Raw genomic sequence first — 26151 nt, forward strand, 5'->3', positions numbered from 1 at the left:
AGCTTTATATTAAGGGAACCAGATAGTATATACTCTTATTGACAATTTTCTTCCAATAAATTTGATGTTAGGTGACATAGACACAAATTATGACTGACAGAAGAAGAAATCCAAAAGTCCTACATCTATGAAAGGAATCTATAATTAAAACTTTTTTCCGCAAAAAACAAAACAAATAGAACTGCAGGCTCAGAATGTTTCACTAATGAAAGCGTCCAAACACTTATGGAAAAAAGTAATAATTTTACACAAACTCAGAGATTAGAGAAAGAAGGAATATGTTCCAACTCATTGTATGAGTTCAGCATTTCCCTGATATCAAAACTTGACATGGACTTGACATGACAAGAAAATTACAAGTCAGTATCTCTTATTGAACGTTCTTAACAACACATTAGAAAGTCCAGAGATTAAAACAAAAAAAGATGATATGTCATGACAAAGTGGGGTTTACTCCAGGAATGCAAGGTTGGGTCAACATTCAGAAATCAATGTAATTTACCACATTCACCTAACAGAGGAGAAAAACCATAACATCATCTCAATAAATGCAGAAAGTATAAGATTAAACATCCATTTATGATCACAACTCTCAGCAGGCTAGAAATAGAAGAAAATGTCCTTAATTTGATTAGGCTATCTGTATAAACCCTACCGCTAACATACCTAATGGGGAAAGGTTGAAAACCTTCTCCTTCAGGTCCAGACAAGACAAGGAGGTTTACTATCACTGCTGCTTGTCAATATTTTACTAAATATGTAAAGATTGGAAAGGAAGAAATAAATCTGTCTTTATTCGCAGATGGCATGATTGTGTACATAGAAAATACAAAAGGATCTATAAACAAGGTAATTTAGCAAGGAAACAATGAAAGATCTATATACAAAAATCAATTGTATTTATATAGACTAGCACAGTTGGAAAATGAAACGTACTAAATGTCACTTACATTAGCATTAAAAAATCAGATACTTAGGGATAAATCCTACAAAAGATGTACTTTTGTAATAAAAACTACAAAACATTGCTGAGAGAAGTCAAAGAAGACCTAAAATGAGAGAGAGAGAGAGAGGGAGGAGAGAGCGCACTAGTTGATAGATAAATATATTAAGCTCATGGATTGGAAGCCTCATTATTATGTCAATTCTACTCATATTGGGCTAGCTATAGATTCAATGCAATCCCAATCAGAAAACCAGCAGGTTTGTGTGTGTGTGTGTACATATGTGTGCATGAAAACTGACATGTTGACATTAAAATTTATGCACAAATGCAAAGGAGCTAGTATAGCCAAGGTAACCTGGAAGAACAAAGTTGAGGAACTCATTCTGCTACATTTTAATGCTTAATGTAAAGTAACAGCTATTAAGAGAGTGTGGTATGGGCACAAAGATAAACACAGATCAACTGAATAGAATACAAGCTGTTGGAGGAGCTCATCAAGAGGATGTGGCTGCTGGTTGACCCACGAGATGGACCTGAGCAACTGGAGGCTCCACCTCCTCCCCTGTCCTGGGAAGGTACTTCTGCCCACCGTTCCCACAGTGGGAGCCATTTCAAGGACACAGCCTTGAGAGTACTGTGTTGTTGAGATCATCCAGTCTGTAGACGTGAGTGAACGCAATTAAGGCTCTATGTAAACTTTTAAGATTCTGGCGGGTGGGTATGAAAATCTATGCGTCTTGTGGCTGTCTAAGACAAGCCTTGATGTAAGTTCCCATGCTGTTACAACTGCCATGTACCACTCTGGAGTGGCCTGCCTCTTCCTTCCGTCTCTCCTTGCCCTCCGTGTATGGGGGCCAGTTTCAGATTTCACCTGGGAAGCTCCCAAGGTTTCGAACCAACACAAGCCTAGAATAGACCCCCACAGACACCTTCACCTGCATGTGACTCGGAGATAAAACAGCCTTCTCAAAAAATGTTGCTGGAGTAATTGCTATCTATGTGGGGGGAAAAATGAAGCTTGAGCTAGCTATCGAGAGAATTTGAGGTAGGTCATAGGCCTAAATGCGAAATGTCAAAAAGCAAAGCTTATAGGAAAAAAATAGGAGATTTTTTAATGACTTTGAACAAAACACAGAAGCACTAATACTACTTTATTAAATTTAGGAACAAGTTTATCTTTTCTTCTAGTTATTCTAAGTAGTATCCTCAGATCAACCTAGACCTTCAGAACATTTGAATAATTCCACCAATATCTGGATAGTTTGTAGAATTGCTTTAACTAATATTATACTGTTATGCTCTCAGCTTTTTTTTTTTTAAGATTTTATTTTTTTCCTTTTTCTCCCCAAAGCCCCCCAGTACATAGTTGTATATTCTTCGTTGTGGGTCCTTCTAGTTGTGGCATGTGGGATGCTGCCTCAGCGTGGTTTGATGAGCAGTGCCATGTCCGCGCCCAGGATTCGAACCAACAAAACACTAGGCCGCCGGCTGCGGAGCGCGCAAACTCAACCACTCGGCCACGGGGCCAGCTTTCAGCTTTTCATCAAAGGACACTATAGGAAACACTCATAAAATTATTACCTCATTTGCCATGGATGATTCTTTAATCAAAACTTTGGCGTTTACTGTGGGTTAGGCAACGTGCTAAGCCCTTTATAAACACTAACTTCTTCAATCCTCATAACCCATGTGAGGCAGATGCTATTCATAACCACATTTTACAGAAGAGGATACTGGTAAAGAGACATTGAACAAGTCGCTCACGGTCACGTAGTCAGGGTTGGGATTTAAACATAGCCATCACAAAATGCCACAGGTTGGGTGGCTTAAACTGAAACGGAAATGTATTTCTCACAGTTCTGGAGGCTGGAAGTCTCAGATAAAAGTCCAGTGGGGTTTGGTTTCTGGTGAGGGCTCTCTTCTGGCTCGCAGATGGCCACCTTCTGGCTGTGTCCTCACATGGCCTTTCCTTGGAGTGAACACAGAGAGAGAGTTCTCTGGGGTCTTTTCTTATAAGGACACTATTGCTATTGGACGAGGGCCCCACTCTAGTGACCTCATTTAACCTTAATTTCTTCCTGACTCCGCACATAGCTACACTGCCGGTTAGGGCTTCAGTATATGAATTTGAGGGTAGACACAATCATTCAGTCCAAAACAGTCAGTCTGGCTCCAGAGTCCACACACAACCACTTATTTTAAGGCCCACATGAAAATTTTCTTTGAGAAATTGGTGTAAGGAGAGAGAGGCATATGAGCACACTCTCCCCCAAAATGTGTGTATGTATTTATGACAATTCAATAACAGCATTGGGACACAGGCCTCTGTGTCTAGAGATTTGTCAAAATTATCGGAAGATAGAACGCAAATAAAGTTGGAGAAACTAGAATAGGAAACAACTGAAAACATAGGATGAAACTACTGCACAGTGAAAAACTGCAGAGAAATTCCAAGCTCAGGCTACCACAGACAGACAATCCTTATGCCAGTATAATGGGCGCGGCAAAAACTTCTCACAGAGAATCCAGTTGCACTGGGGGTGGGGGAGACTCCATAACGGGGGGAAATGTTTTTTCGGTACTTGACCTCTAATGATTATGAAAGCTACGAAAGTAAATTTACTAAATTTATAGTTAACAAACTTCTGATTATAATTGCAACTGTGTTAATTGTTTAAAGGATACCGATTAAATCACCGCTTTTGTCTTTTTTGGTGTATTTCTGATGAGACTGTGACGACACAATAAGACACCTTTCATTCCATATTTTATTTTTGTAACCTATTCATCCCTCTGACCTCGTATTTAGGATATCTGGCCTTGAGGCAATTTGAATCAACAGTCTTGGGGAGGAAGGAATGATTCATAATTCTGTAGTTCTGAGAAAGGCGTAACAAAGTTTATCTTTTTTTCCTCAATCTTATCTCCCGCTATATCTTCCACTTCCTGGGGCAGAGAATGCAGCTTTTCAAACCTCAAGGCCTCGACTTGGACTGCAGGCCATAGCTAGAAAGAACTCCACATTCAGCTGGGCCACCTTAAACCGGATGTAGCTCTTTCTTGTGGGCCACAAGAAATTGCCAACATATTCCAACATCCTGAATTTGTTTTCCACTGTTTTCCTTAATACATTTCTGTAGGTACACCTTTAGTGTCCCAATGAATAGATAACAATTTAGCCAAATGCAAGGGTCATCTGAACCTAGAATAGTGGGAATCAAGTTGCCCAATTCTCTACTCCTTCACCTTGCCAATTCCACACTTTAGGATTTGCTACTTGAAGTACCCACTTCCGTTAACCACGTTCTGTATCAAGTCAGCATGTTTTGGCTACAAGTGACAGAAATCCAGTTCAAAGTTGCAAAGCAATAAGGAAATTTATTTTCTCACATAAATCCAGAAAAGGTTAGGCTTCAGACATGGTCCATCAGGACTCCAGATTTACTTCTTTGTAGTTGTCTTGGTGGTGTCCTTCTCTGTGCGTTGGTTTCATCTTCAGCACAGCAAGACTGTTGTGGCTCTTCCAGGTATCACAGCCAAACAAAACTCTCTAGAGCAAGAAGGATCATCTCTAAGAATTACATCCCATTCGCCAGAATTGAGCTACATACATGTTGCCAAGTCAATCAGCGAAAAGAGGAATGGAATTACTGTGACTGACTTGGACCAGGGTTGAAGGAATGTTGGAGTGTCACCTATAATTATTATTAAGCATTCACTTAAAAAAAAAAATAAGACTGACAAAAATCAGAATCAGAGTTCTTGGATGTTAAAAACATGATTGCACACAAACAAAAAAGTAGATGGACCGTAAAATAGAATATCCATGGCTGAAGATCAAATTAGTGAGCCTGAATATCAAGCTGAGAGATGCTGGGGATGATCCTCCCTAAAATTTACCACTAAAAATTTAAATGAAGGAAAGTATAAAAGGAAAATTGAGAAATGGAGGATAGATCTAGATATCCCACTATTCATGTGATAGTTCCAAAAGGAGAGAACAGAGAGAATGGAGAGCAACAAATAAACAAAGAAATATTAGAAGAAAATTTCCCAGAGTTGAAAGAGACATCAGTCTTCCCATTGAAGAAGACCATGGAATGCAAGCAAAACATATGATAACAAATTCACACTTGAAAGACAGCAAAGTAATATCTCAGAATTTTACATTTTATTAGAACTTGAGATTTATTTATATTAGGGGAATAAAAAATAGATTGTCTACAAAAGAAAGAGAGTCAGACTGGCATCAGACCCCTCACCATTAACACTGGATGCTAAAAGTTTCTGCAACGTCTAGGGGAAATAATTTTGACCTCAGAATACTATACTCAGTGTGTTAAGGTATTGTTCTTTTCCCTTGGCCTTCTTGCTTTGACTGAAACCTGGCTCTTCCCTGAGGACGCTGATCACCCTGCAGCCTTCTGAAGTGATGGCCATTTTCTCTCCCTTGTACCACTGGGCCTCAAGTCTAGTTAGGTGTCCTTCCTGATCCTCACTTTCACTTTCAGATCATTCTTGTTGCCTCCTTAAAACTACAAAGCTTTGACTCTCATGTCATCAGACTACATCACTCACTCCTCCCTGTTACAGGTATTTACTGATGTCTGAGTTATTCTTCCCCTTCCACCCTCCCCACCACACTCTACCCACTACCCATTCTTTGAAGATTTTGATTCCTGGCTTACCGTCACTCTCTCCTATTTCTATCTTGATTTCACCATCCATGTGGATGACCGTTCAAGTCTTGGCTTCTTTGTTTCTTGACCACTCCAGTGACCTTATCCTCTACCTCATCTCAGCTCTTGTCATACTCAGGACTTTATCAACACCAATAACATAGTCCTCCCACAAATCTCAATTTCAAGCATACTACTTATACTACTCTTTGAAAAACTGCTCCTAAATTTGCAGCTCACTCCCTCTAGTACTCTGACTCCTGTCTTTTTCGTTATAATCACTCTCTCATTAATTTATACACACCTTCAACTGCCTTGTAACCCTCTTGCTTTCCTGAATTCACTTGAAAAAAACAAAATTCTGTTTAGACCCTAACTCCTAAAATACTATTTAAATCCTATGTCTGCATTCATGCAGCTGAACATTGCTGGAAAAATACTCAATCATGCCAACTAGTTTCACCTTACTTCATGATCACAAATCTCAGGTGGGCCCTTAAGGCTACCCAACAATTATACTTACCATATTTCATCAATTCTAAAACATACACATTTTCACACTTAATATCTCTGAAATGAGGATGTGTCTTAGATATGCCACTATGGCATCTCATACTTTAATTGTCAGGGCTTTTCCTTTTTTAGTGGTACCTAAAATAATGGTGTGTCTTACAATCAATGGCATCTTAGATTTGATGAAGTATAGCATAATTCTCGAGTCCTTTTCATTCTCTCATTCTTCCACACGATCATTTAATACTTTTCTCCTCTCTACTCAAACCTCCAGTACTTCCTTCCTGTATTAGTTGCTAGCGCTGCCAATGCCGCCTTCCTGCTGTGTCCTCACATGGTCTTTCCTCTGTATGCGTGCATGTCTCATGGTTGTGTGTCCAAATTTCCTCTTCTTATAAGGACATTGGTCATATTGGATTAGGCCCACACTAATGGCCTCATTCTAACTTAATTGCTCTTTAAAAACCTTATCTCCAAATATATGTACCTTCTGAGGCACTGGGGGTTAGAACTTCAACATAGGAATTTTGAGGGGACCACAATTCAGCCCATGATACGCCCCCATGCTCACTTTCAGTTGATGACTTTGTTCCATATGTCATAGATTTAGAAATAAATAAGAAAAATTCGAAAGTTCCTACCACATCACCTCCACTCTTCACTAACCATCTCCATTTCATTAGCTTCTTTCCTGTTACTACAGATAAACTATCCGTACTCCTAGAGAATCCTTTCTTGCCAAACAAAGCACTTCCCTCCAGCTCTCCTCCCGCGCCTGCGTTATCATTTCTTTCCATATAAGTTCAAAGGGGGCCAGAGTTTTTTTTGTTTCGTTTTGTTCTCTACTCCCAGCATCTAGAACTGTGTCTGGCACATCATATAAACTCAATATTTAATGAACAAATCCTGATTTTATAAATAATATAAAAATATATAACAAAATTATATATCATATATATTATAAATATATCCCTTTAGTATATATAATATAAAGGGAGGCACTAGAAGGGAAACCCTTTACTGGAAGTAAAATTATAACAGTGTATCAAGTAAGAGAATAAAAAGGAACAAAGTCAAGTGAATCAGTCCAAGAAAGGCAGAACACTTCACAAGAACAAGAAGTAGGTTGCTAAGGAGAGGCAGTCACCTGAAGGAAAAAGCCTCCTGAAAGCTCATCTCAGATATGGTCATATAGTAATGACAAAGGAGATTCAGAGAGGAGAACCACGCTGATCAAAAAACCCACTTTAGGGGGCCGGCCCCATGGCAAAGTGGTTAAGTTCGTGTGCTCTGCTTTGGTGGCCTGGGGTTCGCCAATTCAGATCCTGGGTACAGACCGACACACCGCTCATTAAGCCATGCTGTGGTGGCATCTCACACAGAAGAACTAGAATGACTTAAAACTAGGATATACAACTACGTACTGGGACTTTGGGGAGGAAAGCAAAAAAAAGAGGAAGACTGGCAACAGATGTTAGCTCAGGGCCAATCTTCCTCACCAAAAAGCATACCTTAAAAAAAAAAAACAACTCCACTTTACTGCTAAGATAGGGGGTCTTTGCTATTCTTCACAATTAGGGTGTTATACATAAATGGTGACCTCTGTATGTTTTCATTTCTCTCCCATCCTAATGGGAGTTTCTCTTTTTTTTCTCTTTCTCTCTCTCTCTTCCCTTCTTCCTTCCTTCCTTCTGCTCCTCCTCTATCTCCTCCTCATTGTTGTCTTCCTCCTTTCAATTGTAATTACCCTGTTTTCTTTCTACCACCGCATATTGAGTATGGGGCAATTGGTTAATTGTGTAATTTAGCCATAGTTTACCATAGGAGTTGTACTATATTTAGACCTGAAAAGAGAAGCACAAATCATCCAGAGCTTTTTTTGAACTTCAGTATGAATGAATAATGGGATCTTGAGTTATCTCTATAAGGAGGTGTGTTTGTCATACACATTAGTTACATTTTATCAGGTGTGCCTAGTTTAAAAAGTGCGTGTATGCTGAATGCAATGTGGAATCCTGGATTGGATCCTAGAACAGAAAAAAATCATTAATGGAAAGATTGATGAAATCCAAATAAAGTCTGTAGTTTAGTTTTAGTTTAGTCTTCTTAGTTTTGACAAATGTACTGTGGTTATGTAAGATGTTAACACCAGGGAAAGTTGTGTGGAGGCTATATGGGAACTCTGGGTACTATCTTTGCAACTTTTCTGAAAATCTAGCATTCAAAATACAAAGTAAAAACAAAACAAAACAAAACAAAAAGACATACAAAAAACAGTGCCTGGAAATAAAGTAGCCTGTATTTGGAGGCTGGGCTGCCAGGACGTGGAATGTCTTTTCTTACTCAGCATTCATTTCCCCTCGGTCAATAACATCCTGCTTTCTATTGGGGAACTAAGCATCCCTCTACTACCAGTCTTTGTGGTTCAGATGGCGGGCCATTACTAATTCTCCCTCTGTCTCTGTGGATGGAAAGCGCCCCAGGCTTGACCCCACTGATCAACACCACATCCTCCTGGTCACAGTCACAGACTCAGGGATGAACATGTGACTCAATCAGTGCCAGTGAGACTCAATTCCAAGACTCTTGTGAAACTGGTAAGAAGCTAGAATCTCTCCTTTCCACTAGGGTTGCTAGGAGAAGTTGTATCAGCCTATTGGCATCATGAAGCAAGAGTCTTTTGGATAATGGGAGTAAGAGATGAAAGGGCAGAACAAACAAGAAAGAGCAAACCCAAGAGCCGACAACTTATTATCTAAGCTTATCTAAGTTCCTCTTGCCAGCCAGGTCCTGGACTTTGTCAATAAAGTATGTTTGCTGTATAAGTCTGTTTAAATGGGTTTTCTGAACCTTGCAACTTGAAGGAACTCAGACTAATGCAAAAATTTCTAAGTGTAGTGGTGTGAGGCAAAACTGTGCATCTAGCATGATGCCATCTTTTTAGAGTATTGTTTATGCATATAAAATGTCTGGAAAGATTTAATCTGTTCACTGGATTGGGGTTACAAGAGATTTTCACATTCTGCTTTGCACATTTCGGAATTGTTTGAATTTTTCATTAGGGACATACATTATTTCTGTCATCGGAAGTAGCAAACAGACAGAAATGTCTTAGGAAGTATCTATGATAAAGAAAACAAAACCAAAAACATTTTAATTTGCCTTGTTCAGTTAGTCAGATGATTTAGGCATTTCAAGTCATAGACTGAGACCCTCAAGTTTTTTTTTAATATGTGAATGCCATATAGCTGAAAGTCATAAACACTTTGCTCATCACAGCATACCGAAGTTTTCACGAAAGATAGGCATGAAAATGTGTGGCTTTTGAGAGAAAATTCTAGCAATGTACAAATCTATTTTATTTTAATAATATCTCCCCTTGATAATCTCCCCTAAGAGAATATTCCCCTAAGTTAACATCTCTTCCCTTGAGCTTTGAATTTTGTCCAATTCACTTTCTAGGGTTACGAATTTAAAACGATTAGAGCATAGTGCCAAAATTTGCGATGAAATCTGTCATTGTTTTAAATTCAGGATTTACGAGACAATATCATCCTTCAACAGGAACCTCATCATATATTCGATAGGTTCGTGTAGTGATGTTAATTTCACTGAAGAAAAAATCATCACAATCGTCCATTCCCAGTAAACTTTGCTGAATTACAAACTGGTCCTAACACGGAGTACGTCAGCCAACAATGAGAATTCCTCTATATCTACATATTATGGGAAGGTTTCAGAAAATTACTCAACAGATTCCACTCCCAACTTAAAAAGAGACTTTCTCTACCAGAGAGATTCTTGGCTCAGCATTTACTAAGGGACACTGTGTGCACATTTCTCTGCCAATCACGCGGAACAAAGGTCATAAACTGGTGACCCAGGGGTGAGATTCAGCTTATATGTGGTTTTGTTTGATTTACAGTGTTCAAACATTTAAAAAGTTAGCTTAAAACTAGGAGTTGGTGTAAAATAATTCAGATTTCTGGGAGTCGTTTGAAAAACGGGAAAAATGTGGCAACATTACACTTCGCATTGGGCATTAAGTTAGTACAAACTCACAAAGTGGCTAATTTCTCAGCGTCCGTCATGTGAAAACAACTAGGAAAAAGATGGCAAGGGAAGTGGTTCCCCCTCTTGCCCCAGCAGTCCTCTCTCTGGTGGCTGAAAGTTGAAGATGCTTCGATAACTTATAACTCACTGCTCTACAGGGAGCATTAGAGATTCTGACTTTCAAAGGATTAATAACAATTTAAAAGACCAAAGGGAAAGGTAATATGCAGTATTTATTTAAATGTTGCTTTTGTATCATTAAAGTATAGATCTATACGTTTAAGGCCACTTGATAAAATCAAAACAAAACAAACGAAAAGTATGCTGATACTTTCGTATGGTGAAAGCTTACCCTGATTATAAAAAATAAAAGGAAATGAAATTTGAGTGCTGGAGTCATAAAACCCGATCAAACATATTTATCCCAGATGATATGCCCACCTACAGAAAAAGAAAACTGCGACAGTTTCCTTTGACTCCTGTTTTTCTAGCCTCATAAACATTGGGTTTTGATGTTATTTCTTTAATGAATCTTAACTATCAAAAAGTTAATGACCTGTCAGGATTTGGATTATCTATGTGGCCTAGACCTTCATTGATACTGTACGCTGAAGTAATGAAAGTTGGTCTGTATGTAACAATTTCAGCCTCACAGGACATCCCTCTGGTCTGTTCCCTTTCCTCATTCCCCATTAAAAAAACAAAGAGGGATTTCCAGATTAACAGCTAAGCTTTTACTTTTAACTTCTCTGTGGATTGTGTGATACACTTAACCCATCAGAGTTCAAGGTATGAGACAAAACTCACTATAAATATTAAGTTCTTATAAAATCATTGGGAAGCCTGAAGGAGCAGGATCTAGGTTGGGCCTCCTGGAATGCTCTCTGAACAATACAGAAGTGGCCCATGACTACAGGGTCTTTACTGCTTCCAGGCCAGGCTAGAACTGGAGACACTACCACCAGCAACAGCATCCAGACAACAGGAAGACCACTGCATCCAGGGACTAGGGAATTAGATCAAGAAGCGGAGACACTCAGGAAGCTGGCAAATGAACACTGGATCTTCTCAGGAAAACTACAATTTTCCTAACCAGTGGTGACAGCCAGAAGTCACAGTGATGATGGCCTCTCACTCACTTTTGCTTCCCAAATCTTGGGCAACTGCATCTAGTGGGCAAAATTGAATTTACACTCAGAACCCTGGGTGCAAAGGAATCAGGGCATTGAAACTTTCCAAACAGAAGGAAGGTGAAATGAAAGCTAAGGGCCAATTTAAGTATTTACTATATACATAGTTTTTTATTTAGTTTGTGTTGAATGATTTTTATAAATTTGCATTTAAAAGTGTACAGAATTAAAGTGCAACAGTGACAGTTCAATTCTAGGCATTGGCATATGGAAACATTTAACACAGATTATACATAAGGTAATAGGACTGAGAGAAAGACAAAGAAGGAATTATACTTTCCCTCGCACAGAGATAAGCTGTAGATTGAAAGCTTCAACCTTCTTGTGCCATTTCCAGCTCCACTGTCACTATTTTAATACAATGCACGACCATCTCTAACCCTACTTCAGTGATTCACTAAATGGTCTCTGGGAATCTACCTTGTCAACTCTCTATTCTGTTTTCCACATGAAACTATAGTAGTTTTCTTTTTTTTAAATTAATAGACTTTACTTTTCTGAGCAGTTTGTGTTTATAGAAAAACGACCAGAAAATACAGAATGTTTCCATATGCCCTCTCCTCCTCCTCCTACCCGTTTCCCCTACTAGTGATCTCTTGCATTAGTGTGGCACAGTTGTTATAACTGATGAGCCATTATTGATACATTATTAACCGAAGTCACAGACTACAGTTCACTCTTTGTGTTGCACATTCTGTGAGTTTGGGCAAATGTATAATGACATGTATCAACGATTAGTTTCATACAGAATAGTTTCACTGCCCTAAAAATCCCGTGCTCCACCTAGCCATCACTCCCTCCACTCACCAACTCCTCATAACTCCTAGCAACCACTTTTCTTTCTACTGTCTTCATAGTTTTGCTGCTTCCAGAATGTCACATCCTTGGAGTGATACAGCGTGTGTAGCCTCTTCAGGTTGGCTTCTTTCACTCAGCAATATGCTTTCAAGTTTCATCCATGACTGTCTGTGACGATAACTGTTTTCTTTTTATTGCTGAATACCATTCCATTGTATGGACATACCACAGTTTCTTTACCCATTTACCTATCGAAGGATACGTAGCTGCTTCAAAGTTTTGGCAATTATGAATAAAGCCGTTATAAACATTTGTGTGCAGGTTTTTGTGTGGACATAAAATTTCAACTCACTTGGGTAAACACCAAGGAGTGTGATTGCTTGATCATTTGGTACGAGTGTGTTTAGTTTTGTAGGAAACTGCCAAACTGTTTTCCAAAGTGGCTGTGCTGTTTCACAGCCCCACCAGCAATCAACGAGGATTCCTGTGGCTCCATGTCCTTGTCAGCATTCGGTGTTGTCAGTGTTCTGAATTTTAGACTTTGGATTGAACCACTGTAACAATGGTATTTCATTGTTTTGCAAACACTTTCTCCCACCAGTGGCTTGTCTTTTCTTTCTCGTAACAGTGTCTTTTTCAGAGCATAAGTTTCAATTTTAATGAAGTTCAACTTACTAATTTTTTCTTTATGGATCATGCTTTTAGTGCTGTATCTAAAACAGTAATCACCAAACCAAGGTCACCTAGGTTTTCCCCTACGTTGTCTTCTTTTATAGGTTTGTGTTTTACATGTAGGTCTATGATTCACTTTGAGTTAATTTTTATGAAAAGTATAATGCCTGTGTCTAGATTCCCCTTTTTTTGCATGGGGACGTCCAGTTGTTCCAGCACCATTTGTTTAAAGTCCATCCTTTCTCCATGGAATTCACTTGCTCCTTTGTCAAAGATTAGTTGACTATATTTGTGCAGGTCTATCTCTGGTGCCTGTATTCTGTTCCAATGACTTAGTTGGCTACTCTTTCACCAATGCCGGCTGGTCTTGGTTACTGTAGCTTTACAGTAAGTCTGGAAGTCCAGTTATGTCAGTATTCTATGGTCTTCTCCTTCAATGTTGTGGGTCTTCTGCCTATACAATTAAACTTAAGAATCAATTTGTCAGTTTTCACAAAATAACTTCCCGGGACTTTGAATGGGATTGCATCGAATCTATAAATCAAGTTGGAAAGAACTGATATCTTGACAGTATTTAGTCTTCTTATCCATGTACATGGAATATCTCAATTTATTTAAAATATTTTGATTTCTTACCCAGTTTTGTAGTTTTCCTCATATAGATCTTGTACATATTTTGTTAGCTTTATACCTGAGTTTTTTTTTTCTTTTGGTGCTAACGTAAATGGTATTGGGTTTTTAAGTTAAAATTCCAATTGATCATTGCTAGTATTATATAGAAAAGCAACTGACTTTCACATATTAACTGTGTATACTGCAACCTTGCTGTAATTATTAGTTCCAGGATTTTTTTTTTGGATTCTTGGTGATTTTCTACACAGATTAATCATGTCATGTGCAAACAGAGTTTAATTTCTTCTTTCCCAAACTATATACTTTTTATTTCCTTTTTTTGGGACTTGCAGTACAATGTTGAAAAACAGTGGTACAGGGGACATGTTTGCCTTGTCCCTGATCTTGGCAGGAAAGCATTTAGTTTCTCACCATTTAGTATGATACAGCTGTAGGGGTTTTTGTAGATGTTCTCTCTCAAGTAAGAAACTTCCTTTCTACTTCTAGTTTGCTGAGAGTTTTGATCATGAATGAGTGCTGGATTTTATCAGATACTTCTTCTGCATGTATTAATAAGATCATATGATTTTTCTTCTTTAGCCTGTTAATGTGATCTATTATATTAATTGATTCTTGAATGTTGAACTAGCCTTGCATATCCGGAATCCCACTTGTTCATGGTATATAATTCTTTTAATACATTGTTGGATTCAACTTTCCTTTTTTTTAAGGTATGCTGTTTGGTGAGGAAGATTGGCCATCTGTTGCCAATCTTCCTCTTTTTTTTTTTCTCCCCAAAGCCCCAGTACATAGTTGTATAGCCTAGTTGTAAGTCATTCTAGTTCTTCTATGTGGGATGCCACCACAGCATGGCTTGATGAGCGATGCGTAGGTCTGCATCCAAGATCTGAACAGGAGAAGCCCGGGCTGCTGAAGCAGAGCATGTGCACTCAACCACTAGGCCACGGAGTCAGGCCCTCAACTTGCTAATATTTTGCTGAGGATTTTCGCATCTATGTTCACGAGAGATATTGGTGTGCAATATTCCTATCTTGTAATGCCTTTGTCTGGTTTTGGTGTTAGAGTGATTCTGGCATTACAGAATGATTTAGGAAGTCAGAGTAAATTTTTTATTATGACATATTTCAAAGAAATAAGAAAAATAAAAGTATGTGTACCTTATAGCCAGCCTTAAATCTGGATATTTTCCTAATTTGGATAGCTTGTAACACTCACCCATCCATCCTCCCAAATTCATTGGAAGCCTTTATCTCCCCATCCTCCATCCCAAAATAAGTACTATTATGGATAGCATTTGTTGTTTTCATTCATATATACATTTTTTACTACTTCTTTACATTTGTATGTCTATCAATAATACAAAATATTGTTTTGCAGGCTTTTAAGATTTATATAAAGAATATCACATAGGGGCTGGCCCCATGGCCGAGTGGTTAAGTTCGCACGCTCTGCTTCATTGGCCCAGGGTGTTGCTGTTTCGAATCTTGGGTGTGGACGTGGCACCGCTCTTCAGGCCATGCTGAGGTGGCATCCCACATAGCACAACCAGGACCTACAGCTAGAATACACAACTATGCACTGGGGTGCTTTGCAGAGAAGAAGAAGAAAAAAACCCAAGAATATCACGTAAACTCTTTTGGCTTTTCTTTGCTCAAAATTATTTTGGATTTATTAATATGGTGTCATGTAGTTCTAATTAATTAAACTCCTGAATTCTATTACATTGTGCAAATATGCAACTTATTTATCCTTTCTCCTATTGATGGTCATTTAGATTATTGCCAATCTTTTGATCTTGCAAATATTACTGCAAAGAACATTCTTGAATATATCTCTGCACAGATACAAGTGCAATTATTTCTCTAGGTTATATATTGTAGAAGAAAATAATTCATGTTGTGTTTTAATTCTCTAATTTATTTTATCTGCAAAAATAATTTCTGCAAGGAGGCAGATCTTTTCAGATCTTTTATTCAGTGAGAGGATTAACAATATTTTTTATGCTGAGTTAATTATAAAAACAATGAAGCCATGGTCAGCAGGTTATTATACAAAGTTCATGAGGAAATTCCACCTACTATCACAACTCTAATAAATTTTATACACAAATATTTTTAATAGTTCACTTTTCTATAACCTCATGTTGACAGGTAACAATCCTTGGAGGACAACATTAAACACGAATCTAATATTACAGGAATGAGTCTTTGGCCTTCTGAGTAAATAAACACAAGTATATTTAACCTGTATTTTATGGTAACTGCTATGTTAATATACTCTAACCTTTTACCTTTCTAAACATATTTGTATTCCCCAAAGTCTTAGGAAGCTTTCCTATTATATCCTATTCTGACTTGTGGCTAAGCTTTTCAGCTACAATTTTAGACAAGTTTGAATTACACTAATTGGTGTTATAATAATTTTATTCCACAATACCTAGATAAGGGTTTGCTGGCTTTCAGGGTGTTCAGCAGCTTCAGCTTTGCTATATTGCCAAATGCTCTCCAAAGTGGTTGTACTCTACTCCCACGAGCCCTTGTGTAGGGGGCTCAGTATCTTCACCAACACTTCATGTTGCCAGACTTTTTAAGTTTTGTCACTCTGATGAGTGTGATATGATAGCTCATTGCGACTTCAATTTATACTTTTATGATTACTAGGGATTCATGTGCTTATTGTCCACCTGGGTTTTCTCTTCTATAATTGTCTGTCTTGACTCAATAGGCTCCTTGCTTTTCTCATTGATTTGTAGGAATTCTTTATTATTCTAGATATGAGTAATTTGCTAGTTATGTGTGTTGTAAATATCCTTTTGTTTATGTAATTTGTGGTTTTTAATTTTAATTCAAATTTGTCAATCTTTTATGTGCTTTTCGTATCCTCAGTAAGAAATCCTTACCCATTACAAGCTCATAAAAAAATGTTGCCTATATTTCCTTCTAACACTTTTATTCAGTTTTATTTTTCACATTTGGGGCTTTATTCTGCTCGGAATTTGGCTTTTGAATGGTGTGAGGTAGGGATGTACACTAATTCTTTTCATAAGCATAAACAATTGAGTTATTCCCACTTATCTGTCCTTTCCCACTGATTTTTAGTACTATCTTAAACATATATCAAGTTTTCACATATGTGTGTTTCTGAGGTCTCTATTTTTGTTTCATTAGTCTGTTTATTCCTGTACCAATCACAGTCATTAGTTTTACAAGTTTTTTAAATTTGGTAGAGCAAGTCTGCTTATATTTTTCTTCTCCAACATTTTTCCAACTAATCTTGACTCTTTCCTCTTTCATATAAATATTGGAATCATTTTGCAAGGTTCATAAAAATTATTTTGAGATTTTTATTGGAATTGGATTAAACTTGTAATTTAGGGAGAATGGGCATATTTACAACATTGTATCTTTTTATCCATGAATAACATCTCTCTCTCCATCTAGTCATGGTTTTTAAAAAGCCCTTCAAAAATGCTTCGTAATTTTCTCTGTAGTTTTCTGCCCACAAGACTTACTGCAGCTTGCTATGGAGGGTAGGGCAGTTCTGCCTATTGCCTTTTTTGACTGGTGTGTAGGAATACTATAATTGTATATCGTTCTTGGATCCAGAATAATAGCTCTCTTGGTGTTGTACACAGTAATATTAACTGCAAATATGGTCAATTTCTTCCCATCCTTTGTTACTCCTATACCTCAGATCTTTTCCTTTCCCACTTCTCAAAGACTTTTGTGTATCTAGTTTAGAGCAATGCTTTTTCTTCATTAACTGAGTTATTAGCATAGATCCTCTCCTTTAACCAATTAATAAGGTGTATTATAGGAATAAATTTCTAGGTGCTGAACCATCACTGCAATCCTGAGATTAAAGCCTATTAGTTTTTTTGCTAATTGCTAAATTGTGCTATCTTATTTAGGATTTCTGGTGTCTATGGTCATTAAGCGAAATGTGCTAGTTTCCATTTATAGGGTCCTTGGCCAGGTTTGAGATCAGATTAATATCAAGGGTGTAAGATGTGTTGGATACTTTCTTTTCTTTAGTAAAATTTTTATAATACAGCAATTATGTATTCCATGAAGGCTTGGTAAGTCTGGTGTCATTCATGGGGAGAATGATTATCAACTCTAAATTTAATGGTTATTGGGTTATTTTGGCTTTCTATTCTTTTTGTCAATATTGATAATGTATTTTTCTAAAAAATTACCTATTTCATCTATGTTTTCAAATGCTTTGGCATAGAATTGTTCATACTATGTCTGTGTGGCTTTCAAAGCCTTTATCAGTAGTAAATATAATTTCTTCATCTTAATCCTCAGTGTACCAGAAAAAATATTATCTGGGCCCAATGGACCCTTTTAATTTTTAAAAATATTTCATTTAGCAAAATTTAGAGAATAAAGATACAGTTAGAAACTTTACTAGAAATTTGAGTAAGAATGTAAACATAGCAATCCCAAATTCGTATTCAATGTTTTCCTGGTTTAGAAAGCATTTAATATAATAAAACATTACCAAAAAAGATGGGTAATGTACCTTGAATGCATCTAGATGTTCATCAACTGTCACAAGCCTAGGATGTATTCGTTTTATGAATCTTGATCCAGATTTCAAATATATCTCTAATGTGCTCTAGTTTCTACTTCTGATTCTTTTCACTTCTGTCTTCAAAATGCAATACAGTTAAAACTTTGATGTCATATTTTTGTTGAAGAGAGGATAACCATCTTTTTTGCTTCATAACTGCTAAACATTTTCACTTTTAGATTTATAAACACCAATTAGAATGGTCAATCCAATTCACTTTTATTTATTTCATTTCAGTCACCTTTGAATATAAGCCTGCTTTTAGCATTTGCCTACTTACAAGCCTTATCATGTAAATTCTGATAAGCAAACACAAAAGATGTTCTCATGACAAAGTATTGTTTGATGAAGTCCTTTTGGATGACTAACTGGATGAGAATATCATATTTCCTTTTGCCCCTAGAAATATATTGTTCACTTATTGATTCTTGAATTTGAGAAAAATTTTCCAGGATACTGTCATCTGAAAATTTAGTCTGAGATTTTGCTTCTAAGAGTCCAGAGTGCTGATTTGTCTAATAATCATGACACCTGTTAATTTTCTTTTCTTTGCCCTTATGAATGAGAAATGCAAAATTCCAATTGAGCCCAATGAAAGCTTAAAAAATGTTTACAGAGATTGTATCTCTAGACTTCTTTTATACCTTCTTGAAAGATGATGCAGTACTTGGGGCAATGCAATAAGAAAACTGAAGGACGATGCAATAGTGACAATTTATTATTTCATTATCCTTCTAAGTGATTCCATCACTATTGTTTTCTTATTGTACTTTTTTTTTTAGCATAGTTCCTGATGTTACATGAAAGGTTAATATTTTTTATATTTTTCCTTTTGTCTGTTTTTTCCCATGGCCAATCTTTGTCTACTTTAGTTTATCCAAAGAATAGACTTTTGCTTTTGTTGACTTGCTCTATAGTCTGTCTTCTGTTCATCCACTTTTATTTGATTTTTTTAGGAAGGGTACATTTTGTTATTAAATTTATTGAACATTTTGGTCAGAACACATGATCTGCACATCAATGAGATCTTTGAAATCTGCAGACTCTTTGTGATTTAGAACATTCATAAAAATTTATTATATACTGTGTGCACTTAAAAAGAATATATATTATATAGAATCTCTATTTTGTGTAGCATTTCTCTACAACCTTACAAATTCTATATCTGTTTGATATATACATGTCCGGTAGAGATACCATAAAATCACCACTGTGATTGTGAATTTGAATCTTTTTCTAACTCCTCATTTTAGATATATCTTTCCTAAACCAGCAAATAGATTGATTTCCTTTTTCTAATCCAATCTGATAATCTGCTTTTAAAAGAAAACTTTACTTCTTTTAGATTCTGATTACTGAAATATTTGGACTTACTATTGTTGCTTTTTGTTTTTTTTTCCTCGTTCGCTGACTTCTTTTGGATTTCTGGTTTACTAAATTCCCTTTTCTCCTTTCTCTGCTGGTTGGAGAGCTTTAAAATTTTTGGTCATATATTCTCTGAAGTAATTCTCTGAAATGACAGACCCTTTTATACTGTTTTAAGTCAGTATAAAAACATTTTCATACGTTTCAAAAATTGCACAGGAAGTCATTTTTGTAATATTGATATTTTAAGCTAGATCCATTACTTTATTAAGGTATCCAACTGAATCTAAATATCACAGCAATTTGATATCCATCATCACTCCTTAAAACAGTTGCAGCAAATTTTACACTATTTTATTCCCAACTCGTATTTTTCGTATACCCCATGTAATTTTATCTCATTGTATTTTCTCTCACTGTATACACTGTACCGCTTGAAAGTCTTACTGATATTCTATCATACATCTGTTTTCTCAAAATGTATGAAAAACATATTTACTGAAATAAAAAAATATTTTTTGAAATAAAAAAATCCATTTCCAATGACTATAAACCTCCAAGTGTTGAAGATTGTTGTCTGGATTATTGTTAGTATTCAAATGGTAAAAACAACACAACTATATCAATTTTAATAAATTATTAAAAGCACAAATCAAGTTTTATTAAAAATGTATCTCTTAATGAGATGGATGATGCTGTATTTTTCTATATTCATGGGTAAATACTGCTAATATTGCTGGACTGACACAACATCAATTTTATTACTATTTTTTAAGCATAGATATATATAAATGCTGAGAAAATTCATTCAGGTTTAGAAGTAAAAAGGGATAGAAAGAATTTTGTTCTAATGATGCCATTCAACTCTCAGACTCCTTTTAGGTTATATGCCCCAAATTATAAACTGACCTATCATCAAATTATTTTTAACGATTTTAACTGACAACTTGACTATGTTTTCTTCAATTTTGTTGAAAGCAAAGAACTGGAAACCACCCTCATTGAAGAATCTTGCTGTTCAAGCCATTTTCCTTCTCAATTCCTTGGCAAGTCAACAAAAGGGCTTTACCAAGACTTATCTATAACTCTTTTACTTAAGAGTCATCTTGCTTATGGAGCTTAAAATTAAGACAAAACTGAATAAAAATATCCCTCATAAAATTAGAAATAGCACAGATTTCTTGAGAATAATTATATATAGATTAGAAATTTTATGTTTGAAAAACAATTATGCTTTTTACAGAATTAGAATATAACATAAATATCTGAGAAGGAAGAATTAATCCTATTTAAGTAAAGCTGATTTTCTAAAGTTAAATTGCACTATGTGCTAGACTATATTTTGGGGACACTCACTCCTATACCTACACGTAAGTATATGTTTTGCTTTTAAGAGTACTGTTTACAGTATTTCATCAAATACAATAAAATTCACAATATATTTCTGCTAATTTAAACCTAAATATACCATAGGAATGAAAAAAGCAGGGAAACAGCTGAGTGTCAAGAAGCAGGAGACTTGGGCCAGGTAAAAAATTAATACGCATTTACAGAATCTAGGAATGAACTGGCAAAGGTTAATAAAAATGATTCTCCTAAGAATCTGGGAAATGCTCTGGAAAATATAAAAATCATGAACTTACCTCTGAAATATGATCTTCTAACTTGAAGATGTAATGTTAATATATCAGAAATAAACATGGAACTTTTAACTTCTTTCTCCTTGAAATCATGCAAATTATGCTACTAAGACAGGTTTGAGACACATTCATCAGGCTCCTTATCATTACTGAGAATGGTGAAAACAGTTTGCTTGACCACAGATTCACCAAAACCTACCATGCTTTTATACCAGTCCCGAATATTCTAAGACAGACGAGGCAAGCAACCTTACCATTTGTTTGTTGCCTAAAAATAAAGTGCCTTTCCCTTCATGTTATGTTCTTGTTCTATTTGCTTTACTTTCACATGATCCACCCACAGGAAAAATGGTTATTTGAATGGTCAGGAGACAAAAAAAGCAAGGTCATTAAACAAAAACTGTCATTACACTATCTCCCTACTTGACAACTCATCTGAATGGTGAACATCCCCCATGGGCCAATATAACCCATTTCTAAGATCACACTTCTCCCATAATGAAAATACATTAACTTCCACCATACTTCCTTGAACATGGCAGTGAGAAAGATCAGCTCAGGTTCAAAGGAAAGGGACGTAACTCCACATCTTGACGGAGTAGTGGCTATGTTCTGGAAAAGCATGAGGGACCTGAAATATTGTTGGGGTCATTTTTGGAAAATGCAGCCTGCCATAGGTTTCTTTTGTAAAGTGGAAAAAGGGTGACTACGAAAAGCTAGAAGGGAAAAAGGAGAACTGGCATGATCCACTGAACATGGAAATGTTCTTTAGGCAGATCGGTTTGAACACAGGACCTATGGGAACTGAGGATCTGGATTCCCTTAAAGCTATCTACGCCTGCATTTCCCTTTGACAGCTAAGTACTCCCAGGAGAAGGCATACCTTCGTTTGAAGATGCAGCAGTAAATTATACTTTCGTTTTTTAATTATCTGAATATCTAAGATGCATACTTGACTAAAAATTTTTCTGTTACTTAGCATTTCTATGGAGGTAAAAATGTGTATTCTGAAACACACAAAAAATCATTTTTCATTTTAAAGAATGATCAATTCCTTTCACTCAGATAAAAATAGGCTAATAATAGAAACAAACCAAATTATCAATGTTGCAAGAAGTTTGATACCTGAATATACTAACTAGAGCAAACAGCAGTGCACCTTTCCTGAGGACAAAAAATGTTTCTTTCAGAAAAAGTCAGATCTCTGGAAGTAGATGTTGGTAGTTTGGTAAGAAAGAAATTTCACATTTAGTTGTTTAACATTACACTTATAAGGTATGTAGTGAAATAAGATGCACATAAACCATTAGAACAGTTACAATTTGAAGGTCTTCCAAATACGATATGAACGCATTGGCACAAAAATCCTTCCTGACTTCTTTTCATCTTTGCCAATAACCCAGTGATCTCTAAGAAATAGTTTAATAATTATTTCCAAATGCCATTTCCTAAAGATATTTCTTATCTCTGAAGTTCAATAAAAGGTTTACAAAAGTATTCTACTTGCTCTAATTTTCGTTACACATCATGATCTCAAATCATCTGGAAAGAGATTAGGGAATAAACACATTCCCTTTAAAATATTGGGGAAAATTACTCACCTACTACCCTTTTTATACACAGGAGATAAGGTAGAGCAACACAGTTGTTACAATCAGAATGTCTGCATTCATTCACCAAATACTTATTAAGCATCTACTATTTTCCAGGCATCATTCTAAGAGCTGAGGATGTAGGGGTGAATGAGAAAGCAACAGCTACCATTTATTGAGTGCTTACTATGTGCCAGGCTCTGGCCTAAGAGTTGCACATACATAAACCCATTTAATCCTCAAACACAATACCTCTATGACATGGGTACTATTAATTTCTTTATTTTACATATGAGAAAATTGAGGCATAGAGAAGTTAAATAACTCATCTAGCTAGTAATTGATAGAAATAATCCTGGCTCTCACGGAGCTTCCATTAATCTACAATCCTTCCCTTCTCCTTTTCTTCTTTGCCTCTGTGAAAGACCTAATGAGCAGACAAAACCGGATATGGCTGAAATAAGTGGTGTGACCATTTCATTTATAGATGTTCTTTATGGGAATATTTAACAAAATCTTAACTAGCTCTATCTTCATCATATATTGAGACCTCAAAATATCTAAAAATCCTGCATGTTATAAGACTCGGTTTTGTTTAGTCAGGGGAAAAAAATCCCTTCATATTTTTCTATTACTGTAGGTATATATATATATAGCATCCCTTTCTTTGGAAAACCACTTCTCTAATCCAGGTAGGCCTGGTGGGGCTGAAGATCATGGGACTCCTGAAGATCATGGGGGCGGTCCATGGTTCAAGCTAATTAGGCCTCAGTGCCTCGGTGAGTTATTGGTTCAGGACTGCAGAAACATGATCTAAGCATGGCAAATCTGTCTTCCCTGGGATCGACAGAGTTGGGAAATGTTCTGCAACGGGAAGTGATCTGAGACTGCTGGTAGCCCCTTTCCTTGGCCTCAAGAGAAAATGACTCCACAATACTGAGGGATGTAGAGTAGAGACATTCAGATCCTGAACACTTTAATCTAGCTATGCAAGAAATAGACCTACTCCTGCCCACTCCAGTTAAATAGGCATAAAAGGTACAAATATCATTTTTGACTTAAGCTTAAGTGGGTTTCTGTGACTTCCAATCAAATTTCAATGCATTTTTACAAAAGTATTACATAAAATATGCACGAAGAACAATGGTTATAATGAATATGAATGAATTCTTTTATTCTTTTCCTTCATCCCTCTTTCTCTACAAATATAGAACTGTCTACAGTTCAAAGCATGTTTTATCTATTTCATTTTCAAAAGTAGTATGCAAAATATTTACCTATCAATTCTAAGTGATTACAAAGCATTATTTTAATAATTCTACTTCTTTAGCATATGACAACACCACAATATAGCTAGAAAGACAAAATGTTTTATTTTAAAACATTGAAAAAACATTAAAAGACAAATGTCCATTATATAGCCAAGAATGTTAAATATTTGGAAATCATAAATCTTCCAAAATGTGGCAGGCACTTCCAGAGAGCTAGATATCGCAAATTATCCTACTATATGTCTTCCCTAATACCAACAATACTTGATATGATGAAAAATATCAAGAAGGCCCAACTAATTGTTCAAAGTCACCATCTTAGGGTTCAAGTTAATTACACAAGTAAGTTCTGTCCAAGATGTTCCTGACACATGAAGCTTCCAGGTGAATTTCAGAAATGTTAACAAAAGTATCTTCCTTTTTTGCCTGTGCATGTTTGAGTATTGCTGTACTGTTGGTTAATATCCACTACAGACACTGGTTCTAGGCCAGCCCAAGGGTCTTCAAGCATTGAAGGCTTGAAATAACTTTCCAACTCATTAGACATTCTCTTTTCTCTACCACGCCCTGATCCAAATGGTGTAGATGTCCTTGGAGAACCCTTTAGAAAAAAAACCATCAGTTAAAAAAACATTTAGTAGAGATAATTGGTACTTTTTAAAGAAAGCTACTGGGGATCCATTGCTAGTTAAGTTTGTGTCTTGAGCCCAGATACGTTCAACTGCAAAGTCCATGCTTCCTTTAATCCAGTGTTTCTGTCTGTAAAAACTATTTAGACTAATTTGATATACTCATTTATTAATCATTCCATGCCCACTGTCACCTCAAATACTCTTGGATTTCTAATGTAGTATCTTTGCAGAACTATCAATTGATGATGACATAAAAAATTAATTGTATTCAATTTTTCCTCAAAATTTCAATCTTTTTTTCTAGAGAAAAATTTAAAAAATTTTTTCAACCCTAAGCTGCAAAATTTCTAGAAGCTTTCCATCTCGTGAAACTTTATCTCCCTAGCTCCAGCCTCAAAGGGGTCGGGGTTGGTTTAGCATAAGGAAAGCTGGAAACCACTCAAGTTTTAAACCACAGAAACCCTAGACACACCAGAAACATTCCCTGTCTCCTGTATTCAGTCTCCCTGAGCGGCACGGGAAACTTCCACTATCCACTGAATCTCCCTTGAAAAGACTTGGAGCAGAAGCCAGTGTAGTTCGAAAAAAGTCACACCGCCCCCGCTAAAAAGGTGCCAGCAGGAGGAAGACGGCACCAGTCTATAACCCTACGACCGAGATGAAATCTACGCCGGAAATTCACTGGCTTTTTTTCCCCCTCGGAGACCGGGGGTCAGAATCACTTACTGAGACGAACAGGCAAAGCCCCTGGCAGAGGAGAGGGACTTAGGGACATCAGTGTGGGGGTGGCAGCGGACTGGCTAGAAGCAGGAGGGCTCTAGAAACACAAAGTACAGCTCTGCCACTTTTTAGGGTAACCTAAAGAAAGTTACTTAACTTCTCTAAGCCTCAGTTTATTCATCTGCAAAACGGGGCTAACAATCGTATCTCACCTCATAGAGGATTAAACAAAATAATCCACGGAAAGGGATTATTAGTACCATGCCTGCCAGACAGTAAGCTCGGCACACGCTGGCTATATTACCTGGGGGTGGGTCTGCTGCTGCCCTGGGGAGTAGCCGAATTGCTGCTGGGACCCCGCGGGGGACTTGGAGTAGGAGCCAGGGTAGCCGCCAGGGGACGGAGACCCGAACCGGCCCCCCGGGAAGCTGCCGCCGGGCCGCGGAGAGTGGCTGCTTCCGTAGGGCCGAGACCGGGGCCCGTATGGCGGCGTGTGGTGCGGACTCCCGTACCCGTCCCGAGGGGAGGGCGGCCGCGCTCCGCCTCCGCCCGGGGTACCCCGGAAGCTGCTCCCGCCACCCCAACCTCCTACGCCCGGGCCGGGGTAAGGAGGAGTCGGGGGGCGAAAATTCTGTCGGTGCATCTCAGGAGCCGCAGACGAAGACCTCACCGCCGCCTTCTCCCGCCGGAACTGTCCCGACCAACCCTGCACAGAGCATTGGCGGTCCTTCACCATAACAGTCCTCCGGCCGCCCACGCCGCACAGCACCTTGGTTCCGGCCTCGCAAAGGTTCCGCCAAAGCCGGCGGGGTAAGTGGGTTCTCAAATTGGGTGGAGATTGAGCGGATTTAAGTGAAGGAAGGAAGAAG

The 26151-nt window shown here is 37.3% G+C and overlaps 1 protein-coding gene across 2 annotated transcripts; it reads right to left on the bottom strand.

The window, feature by feature from the left end:
- Positions 1-4304: 4304 nt before the first annotated feature.
- MPLKIP (M-phase specific PLK1 interacting protein) lies at positions 4305-26056 on the bottom strand. 2 transcript variants are annotated; one of them, XM_005609092.4, is made up of 2 exons: positions 25587-26056; positions 4305-4496 (listed from the first exon to the last, which is right to left on the bottom strand). In XM_005609092.4, exons 1-2 carry the CDS (start codon positions 26016-26018, stop codon positions 4374-4376), a joined length of 555 nt encoding a protein of 184 aa, XP_005609149.1. In that variant the 5' UTR covers positions 26019-26056; the 3' UTR covers positions 4305-4373. The 2 variants fall into 2 exon arrangements, with proteins under 2 accessions (XP_005609149.1, XP_001494534.4); XM_001494484.7 differs by lacking the exon at positions 4305-4496 and adding an exon at positions 23807-24531.
- Positions 26057-26151: the final 95 nt, after the last annotated feature.

Source organism: Equus caballus, chromosome 4 (assembly GCF_041296265.1).
Source record: "Equus caballus isolate H_3958 breed thoroughbred chromosome 4, TB-T2T, whole genome shotgun sequence".
In the NCBI taxonomy this organism is placed as follows: Eukaryota; Metazoa; Chordata; class Mammalia; order Perissodactyla; family Equidae; genus Equus; species Equus caballus.